The sequence below is a fragment of the Propithecus coquereli genome, unplaced genomic scaffold (genome assembly GCF_000956105.1).
Source record: "Propithecus coquereli isolate 6110/MARCELLA unplaced genomic scaffold, Pcoq_1.0 Scaffold197, whole genome shotgun sequence".
NCBI lineage: Eukaryota > Metazoa > Chordata > Mammalia > Primates > Indriidae > Propithecus > Propithecus coquereli.
Genome location: NW_012144633.1, coordinates 2,267,792 through 2,277,252, shown reverse-complemented (window position 1 = coordinate 2,277,252; position 9,461 = coordinate 2,267,792). Strand labels below are relative to the sequence as shown.

At 41.6% G+C, this 9,461-nt stretch overlaps 1 protein-coding gene across 1 annotated transcript in view; it reads left to right on the top strand.

Annotated features, from left to right (window-relative positions):
- The window catches only part of LOC105809623 (myomegalin), an 88,861-nt gene that overhangs the window by 50,687 nt on the left and 28,713 nt on the right, over positions 1-9,461 (top strand). Inside the window, exons 11-14 of the mRNA XM_012643459.1 lie at positions 2,319-2,551; positions 5,738-6,173; positions 7,008-7,200; positions 8,138-8,257. Coding sequence (XP_012498913.1) covers positions 2,319-2,551; positions 5,738-6,173; positions 7,008-7,200; positions 8,138-8,257 — 982 coding nt within the window. The remainder of the gene's footprint in view (positions 1-2,318; positions 2,552-5,737; positions 6,174-7,007; positions 7,201-8,137; positions 8,258-9,461) is intronic.

Sequence of the window (9,461 nt, the reverse complement as noted above, 5' to 3'; positions counted from 1 at the left end):
AAATTCATACTACCAGCACACATACTTGAAGCCCTGGGGTTTTATTTGGGGGAAAGAAATATTTGATTTTCATAGGTGATAAAAACTAATGAAAAGGCTAGATCCTCAGTCACTTTTCATGCATTTACATTTAAATTACATTTACATTTAAAATTTAAAGTTAGCCAAAGTCAGTCCCCTTTGAGATGGAAATATGAAAACCCAAATTAGCCTGGGCAAGAATCACATCTCTAGGCAGTGTCTGGTTTTCTCATTTTAAAGTGGGAAATTAGACCAGATGGACCTTAAAGTTCTTCTGGTGTTAACATTTCATGGGTCATAATTTTTTTTTAAATAAGTATATCAAAACCAATAGGACAAGATAACATACATCCAGAAGGTACTTTAAAAACGGGTAGACTTCATTAAAGTTAGACATTATTTTTAAGCAAAAGAGCCCTTAAGGTTTGGAAAAGAATAAATGTCATGCCCATATTCAAGACTGATGGCAATATTCACTTTAGTTAACTTAGTTGGAAACAGTTTATATAGAAAGATAACAGGACATAGTTTAAATGAGGGGTGGGGTCATGAACTTTCAAAGTGGTTTTCCAGTCCCCCTTCCTTTACTTTGTCACTAATGCCTTGCAGCCCATGTGGAGATGGCCACCAGCCCAAGTTTGGCAGCAGAGTCTTAGAGGCAGACATTCCCAGGAGCCTGCCAAATCTCAGGCTTACAAACCCCAAGTGGGATTGGCTGCCTAGGAACTGAGTGGCTGTGCCTGCGGATCTCTTTCTTCTTTGCCATGGGTGCACATCTCTACCTAACCTCAACTGCTATGCTTCTGAACACCGTTGCAGATGCATGCTATGACTCAACCCCATGATGTGGATTTTATCATGCTTTGTTATGGGGAATAGCAAAGTCAATGGCTTTGTGCCAGCCCAAGCAGCTCTATGAATTGTTGATCCATATAAACTGCCCTGGGCCCTGTTAGGTTCAACATATTGGTGACCTGAATGAAGGTATAAAGCATATAATTAATTCTACAAATCATCCCTAATCAGGTGGCCACCACGTGATTTATGGAGATGTGTATCAAATATTTTGATTACTTTGATAATTGGGAAATAATTCTCTATAGCTAGAATGAATTTATAAGTCACAAATACAAATCACAATATTTATAGAGATTAAAAAAAAAAAAGACCTAGAAATAGCTGTGGGGGAGAGGTGGAAATTGGAAGGTCAAAACTGACGTGAAGTCAAGTAAAACCTCCAAAAGTTGCCACTGAGAGGAAAAAGAAGCCAACATGACATTGGGATGTACTAAGATTACTACTGGACAGATAGGAAATCCTTGTACTAAAATAATGAGTCACACACTAAGTAGATTATTATACTCAGAGTTTGATTTCTACACCTTTAGAAGGGTGGGGAACACTGAAGATGAGCCCAAAATGAACAGAAAGAAAGTCTAAAGGTTAACAAATTCTCATTTAAGGAAAACTATAAGATCTGCTCTGATTGCAACATTGTAACTTCAAGAGTATCCTCAAGAAAAAGAAAGATGCTAGGAAACTGTTTCTGCCTTGTTTTCTTCTCACATGCTTGGATTTGTAGAGAGAGTTCGGCTGGCAGCATGGGTGCAAGAGTAATAACCAAAAAGTGACCTTGGCTGCCAGACAGGGTGCTTCGCCTCCACTTCTCAGCAGTCACAGGGTGTGATTCTCCTGCTGCCAATGAAATTGAGCTTGCCGTGCCTTACCTGTAGCTCCACCATTATTCTAATTCTGTGACTAGGACTGCTGATGGTTTCCTGAATCCTCCCTCTCAGTCGTCCTCTATGGAGTCTGAGTTACAGGCAGGAACTTAGGCTTTGAGCCCTGGTGTCTGGAGCCATCATCTTTGCAGTCAAGGACTCAAGTGTTACGGAGCCAATGAAGCTTCCTGACTTGTGAGAAAACTCTCAGGGAACTCTGTCCTCTCAGGAAGAGAAGAATCACAGCATCCCCTCCCTCCAGTCCTGTTTGAACCTTATTTGTCTGCATTGGGTTTTAATGTATAATGTGCTTGCTTTTTTCTTTTCATTTCTTTTTTCCTCACCCATCTCTGGATTCTCCTCTTCTTCTCCATGGCAGCAATTCCTCCTAATTATTTGGTGTGTCTTCCCCACCCAGACCAGTCCCCAGGGTCCTAGGGCTGAGGAAGTGCTTAGTGGGGAGTTCATTTTAGGTCTGCCTTTTTTTGTTCCCGTTACAGTCTGCCTTTGCAGTCTCACGTTCCTCTTGGATCCTCTTTAATGACCTAACTCCTTTAAACCGTGATTTTCTTTCAGCTCATCAAGGTGGCTCTGGAGAAAAGCCTGGCAACTGCAGAGACCCAGAACATGTCTCTTGCCCCTCCTTCCTCGATGGGAGGGGACGGTAACAGGTGTCTTCAGGAGGAAATGCTCCACCTGAGGGCCGAGATCCACCAGCACTTAGAGGAGAAGAGAAAAGCTGAGGCGGAACTGAAGGAGCTAAAGGCTCAAATCGAGGAAGCAGGATTCTCCTCTGTGTCCCACATCAGGTAGGACCTTCCCCCTGGAGAAGGGGGGCTGATCGTGAGGTGCCATAGCCAAGGGGTTTGCCTTGCTGCCGCCGACACATTCGTGCTGCCACGGGCTACTGGGTCCCATCCCAGGCTCCGTGTGCTAATATTTCTACAAATCCTTTAGAGAAAAGTTGATAATATTGGATAATGATAATCACTTTTTGTTATTCAAATAAACCTGGTCTTAATTCAATATAATGATGCCCATTATTATTGCTCATATGCCCGTCATACACAACAGTCATGGTGGAAACCTAAGCCTCCTAGTCGTATGACTGATACTGCTCTTTTGACTTTACTGGAACTTGTGAGGAATCCCTGCTACCCAGGATGTTTCACTGCTGCGGGCAGCACCAGAACAGTCTGTGAGGGGATTTGTACGGAGGCCCTCCATCTCCACTCAGCTCTCTCTCAGAAGCCTGAGCCCTTGAATTGTGGAGTAGAAATTTTAACAATCTCTGCTGCTTTATTAACTTTACAGAAATGGCAAATAGCTGATGCATTGGCTAGATTGGCCACTCTGTCTCTGATGGCTTTTTGCCAAAAGATGCTTGGAGAAAATGCTGATACTATGGGGCTAATCCATTTATTCTCTTACCCCCAAGGGCCACAATTATCATTGCCTGTTGTTTAGAGTATAGCTATGCAGATGTACAACTCCTAACTCATGCCCTAATGTTTCCCTGTGTATTACTACATTGTCACTTAAACTTCCCTGAATAATGCTAACATTTGAAGAGGACTTTGGCATCTAGCCTAAAGTCCTTGTCTCATAGTTAAGGAAGCTCAAGCCTAGGAATTTCCAAGTGACTTGCTCAAGATAGCGTAATAATCTGTGGCTAGACCCCTGGCTCTTGATGTTTAACATCCATACTTTCTATACTATATACTTTGTCAAGCAACTTAAAAAAAAAAAAAAAATTCTTGTGATCATTCTTAGTGCTAGTTCTTTGACTCTGAATTATCATAATAATTCTTTCCCTAAGTTCTAACTTAAAGCATATGTTTTACTTAAACTTTTGTATGTGATTAGCTGCCACCATTAAAACAAAAATAGTAACCATCACTACAATTGCTGCTATAAAGATTATTATTGATCAGATTTATTTTTAGATAAGTAGAAACATGAGATGTACTCCCATTTTTAGGGCAGTGTGATAATTTTTAGAGAATGTGAGATGCATTCTTATAGTAAGTAAAAAATGAGATGTATTCATAAAAATGTATTCAACAAACATTTATGCGTTTACTTTACACAGGTACTGAAAGTATAATGATATAAAGAAATACAAACAGAGATATTAAACAGAAAAATTAAAATGAAATAAGAAATGAGGGTGAAATAAATTCAGAAGAAAGGATTTCTGTTTAACTCATGGTAGATCTCACAGCTATGTGCCAGAGGCAGGGGTGCATGTCCAAGTGTGTGCATGTGTTCATGTGTTGCTTTCAAACTTTTTTTGAATATGAATATATTAAAGTGGAGTATGAACACTCCAAATTTGCTACAAAAAAAAAAACTTTTGTATATGTAAACTTAGTTGAGCTGTCATTGGTAAGAACAATACATCTCTTTTGATTCTACAATTGAAGCTACAATCAAACCATGCAGAGATATCCCCATGGATTATTTTCTTTTTTCCTCAGAGTTACTAACCTGAAATTCTGATTTATTTAAGCCTCCACTCAACCTGAAGAATCACTGATGCTGTGGAAGATAGAATATATCTAATACACAGCCCCCCTTTTCAAGAAGATTTTTTTGAGCTTTTCTTTCATTTGTTTGTATTTGGAAACATCAGGATTTTCTCTAGAACATAAAGTTAGAACGTAATATTAAATATTTTTTTTCCATACACATGTGTCCCTTTCTCTCCCTCCTACATCCCAGTTTTGTTAAAATACCTGCCTCCTTTTTCTCCATTGAGAAACTGTCTTCTAGACAGTGCCTCTGAGTCTTGTGTCCTAAAGTGTTTTATTTCCTGAATCACACCAGACAAACTCTGCTCTAGGTTCCAAGGCTTCAGGATTCTGAGAAATCCAACTTAGGTGCATAGCCAACTGCCGACCCTTCAGGTTGCGAATTACCCATTTCTTTTGCGTCTTCTGGCTCAGTGGTTCTCAGTCTAGCATGCTTAAGAATCACCTGTGGAACTCAAGTAACATGTAGATTCATAGGCCTTAGCCCTGCAGTTTTTTAAACAAGAACCTCATGGGATTCTGATGTTGGTATTCCTCAGGTCTGCAGCTAGTACCGCAGGAATGAATGACTTCTCTGTTGCGGACCCTGAGCTAACCACACCATACATGTACTTCCACTTAAGCATCCACTAACTCCACTACGGAAGTGTTATAATCCTTATTTTATATAAAAGGAGACTGAGGCTCAAAAAAGTTAAGTGAATTGCCTTGTTAAAGCCATGTTTTTATTGCGTCCACCCAACCCTAGTAAAGAGTTTATTGGGGGAAAGGGTGGATCTAGAATGTCTTGGTGAAAATTAGTTGTTTTTGTCAATTTTATTTCTTCAACAAATGTTGATGTTTTATGTGGCAGTCACTTGTGTAGGCACTAGGGGTACAGGATGAACAGGACAGACACGGTTCCTGCTCTCATGAAGGGCATTTCTTATTTCACGAGCCAGACATAAAGCAAATTATTGTATGAGTGCATTTTGATAGCAGTTCTAATAGTAGTAGTATTTATTTCTTCTGTGTTCCTATGTCCCAATTTATCTTTCAGTGGTTTAAAATCGACTGATGATAAATAATAGAATCATAGAATCCATAATAATGGATTTGTTATAGGCAAATCTATTTTTTCTTAACCGCATAAGAATCCTGTTTATTCCAGAGGCCACTGAAAATTAGAACAGATGAGGCTGTGTGGCACGAGCAAAGAAAACTAGACTGGGAATCTTGAGTCCAAGATTTTTGGTGATAGCACTGCCTGCAAGTAGCTGTGGAAAGATGGGCACATCTCTTACTCTTCCTGAGCCTTGGCTTTCTTATCTTTAAAATAAGGGAGCTGCGGCAGGTCTCTAAGTTTGCTTTATACTCCGGTGTGTCTCTGAGTCTATCGTGGACTGAGAAGTGAGTAAAAAGGGCTACTAGGAACTGTGGTCAAGACCAGACCTGGCCCCTAATTCTGTGTGTTCCTTGCAGGAATACCATGCTGAGCCTTTGCCTTGAGAATGCAGAGCTGAAAGAACAGATGGGAGAAGCAATGTCTGATGGAGGGGAGATTGAGGAAGACAAGGAGAAGGGCGAGGTGATGGTGGAGACTGTGGTAGCCAAGGGGGGTCTGAATGAGAATAGCCTTCAGGCTGAGTTCAGAAAGCTCCAGGGAAAACTGAAGAATGCCCACAACATCATCAACCTCCTCAAAGAACAGCTGGTGCTGAGCAGCAAGGAAGGGAATGGTAAACCTGCTCCAGAGCTCCTTGTGCATCTGGCCAGGGAGATTGACAGAATGAACACAGAACTGGTTTGTCCTCCTGGGAAGCACCAACAGCAAGAAGAGGAGGATGTTACCACAAGGCCTTGCCCCAGACCCCAGAGCCTTGACCTGGGGCCCCCCCTTGCAGTGGATGCCCTCCAAGTAAGTGTGGGCTTGGATGAAGTGAAAAACACTTGGAGAAGGGCTGGAGATGCCAGTTTTCACCTAAAACAGCTCTGCCTTGTGGGTCAGGAGGTACCAAGGGAAGGGCACCTTTGCACCACAAGCAGTGGTAATGATAATATTCCATACACATTCAATCTTTAGAAAGGCTTTTATAAATATTATCTCATAAATATTTCCTGAATACTTAATTTTCCAGATAACACACAAGGCATTGGCAGCAGACATTAACACCTGATCTTTGTCCTTGAGATACTCAGTATGGTGGGGAAAGATGGTACAAAAACAGATAATTTCAACAGGACGTGGTGACCACTGTAACATAGGGATGCGTCAGGTTTTAAGGCAGCCCAGACAAGTGGTGTGTAATGACATCTCTCTTATCACTGCCATTTTGTCACAGCTCATCACAGGTGTCTATTCCTGGGGTTACTGGAATCCTCCTAAGAGGAGAAAGTTTGCTGAGGATTCAGTGAGATGGAGAATGCAAGGATTCTTAGAGAACCACTGGGACAGGAATGAGGGAGAGATGGAGGTTTCCATGTTCTCTTTTCAAACACTGAGCAAACACTTACTTACAGCTCCTCTGCAGGCTTGATTGGCACTGAGCTATGTGCTGTAGATACTGAGATGAATAAAACATCATCTCAGCTCTCCAGGAGCTCCATCTGGAAAGCAAGTAACTGCCAAGTGGCATAAGAAGTGCTGAGACAGACACATGAATAAAGTCCACAGGATTCAGAGGGGAGGTGCTGTCACTGCGTGGGGGATGAACTCAGACCGTCCTAACCCCTGTATCGGCCCCTTCTGCAGCTGGATAACCAGTCCCAGGCCTGTAACCCTGAACCTCAGTTAGAATTTAGCCTTCCGGGGTCTACCAAGCATCTGCGCTCCCAGCTGGCACAATGCAGACAACGCTATCAAGATCTCCAGGAGAAGCTGCTGCTGTCAGAAGCCACCGTCTTTGCCCAGGCTAGCCAGCTGGAGAAATACAGAGCCATATTTAGTAAGTCTTTCTTTTTTTTTTTTTTTTAACCACAGGCTTGTTCTCCGATAGTAAGTCTTTTAAGTTCACCATCACCAAAGTGTCTTTCTTCTTCTGGAGAAGCTACATGTTGTATAGGCTTTACTTTTCTTCCCTAACCTCAAAACAAATTTAGGCCTGACCATAGTCCTAGCATTGTGGAAGTAGATATTTCACTTCAATTTGCAGGTGGTGAAGGAGAATAAAGGAGTGAAGCAAGGTTTCAAGTCTGCAGTGAGAGTAAAGGAAGGAAATGGCTGATGTCTGGAATAGCCAATAAACTACCTTACCTCTCTCAACGTGTGCTAATTGTCTTTCTTCTGCTTCTCTTTGCACCATATCAGATTCTTCAAAAACAAATTGTTGTTGGTCTAGAATCAGCACTGTCCAACAGAACTTCCTGCAGTGATGGAAGCGTTCTATATCTACATCACATGTGGTTATGGACCACATGAAGTGTAGCTAGTGCAAGTTAGAAATTTTATTTTATTTAATTTTAATTAATTTAATATAAAGTAGACATATGTGGCTAGTAACTTCCTTATTGGACAGTACAGATCTAAATGCGTTGGGACTCTAAATTAGTTCAGCTCCATTCAAATATTTACTGAGCCCCTATGGGTAAAGCACTTTCTGGCTTCACTGGAGCTTCCAGAGATGATAGTATGAATTCCCAATTTACAGATGTCTGATCCCAACTGAGCCTAGGTTATCTGAAGGCGAGCTTCACAGCTTCCTTCTGGTGGAGGGAAGTCCTGCTGCCTGGAGCATGTGGTCTCTTCTCCTGTAAGTCCAAAGAAGCATTTCTCCTGCTCTAGGCCTAACCTCCCTGCTCCTTAAGGCCAGGGTATGTGTCACTGAGGTTGAGGGTGTATGTGAGAATTCAGTCATTCTGTAACACCTGCTGTTTCTTCCTGAGCAGGTGAATCCTTGGTGAAGCAGGACAGCAAGCAGGTCCAGGTGGACCTCCAGGACCTGGGCTATGAGACTTGTGGCCGAAGTGAGAATGAGGCTGAGCGGGAGGAGACTACCAGTCCTGGTAAGAGAACAGGGTATGGGGCTCACCTCCCCTCCCTGGAGTCAGTTGTCACGTTTGGGTGCTGTTGGCCAGTCCTACACCAGACGATTGTGGGGAGAGGGTGTTGTGGCTGAAGGGGACACAGGACCAGAGAAAGACAGGAAGTTTGGAGGAGAATTCTTGCCCAAAATGAGACTGAGTGTGAATTTGAATTTCTACAATTCATTTTTGGCATACTGCTATTACTACTAATAAAGTTCTATCTAATTGATTATTATAGAAAGAAATACTAAGGCCTACTTATTAAAGAAGAGATCAAATGAGCTTTGGGGGACATGCAAGCCATAAGTTAAACACAATTTTGTTGTATAAAGGGACCATAGCCATAGAGCCACCCACCAAACTGAAACCCAGAAGAGGAGAAAAGCATTGGTAATCTCTCTCACCCTTGTGGCGGTGTAGTACAGTAGTTAAGAGCAAAGATCCTGGGGCCAGACTGGTTGGTTCAAATCTCAGTTTGTGAACTTTTCCATGCCTGTTTCTTCATGTTAAGATGGTAATAAAGGAATTACCTACCACTTTGTGTACTAATGTCAATTAAATGAGCAGATTCTTCTAAAACACTTCAGGAAAATGCCTGGAACCTGGTAAAATGCTATAATATATCCATTCTCATTCTGACTACCACTGCCCTAATACACCATTGTTAATATGCTGATGCATGTCTTTGAAGTCTTATTTTCCTATTCCTATTTTTCACACAGGGTTGTCACCCAATAAACTTTTAAATCATAGTAATATTTGGAGAATGTTAAACTTTCATCATGCAGGAATAGCTTGTCCTACATTTTTGTGGCCATCCTAAATATGTAAAGCTCATGTTAATGTCTTACTTAAGAGGCATCAATGTGTGTGGAATGAACATGGGACACTGGAGGATTTGAATTCTGACTCTGCCTCGTGCTAGTTTGAGTGATCAAGAACAAGCTAGTTTACTTCTCTTTGAGTTTTTGTTCCCCCAGTCAATAAAATAGAAAGTGGCTATACCTAATTTGCAGGGATGTTGGGAGGATAAGAAATACTGTATTTGAGTGCCTAGTACATAGTACAGTGTCAGAGCTGAATAAAGTACTGCTTCAACTTTTGCCCTAGTAATTATTGTCCTTGTGACCAAACCTACTTCCTCTTGAAGGGAGTTGCCAAAGCAGCATGTCCAGCCTTTTTT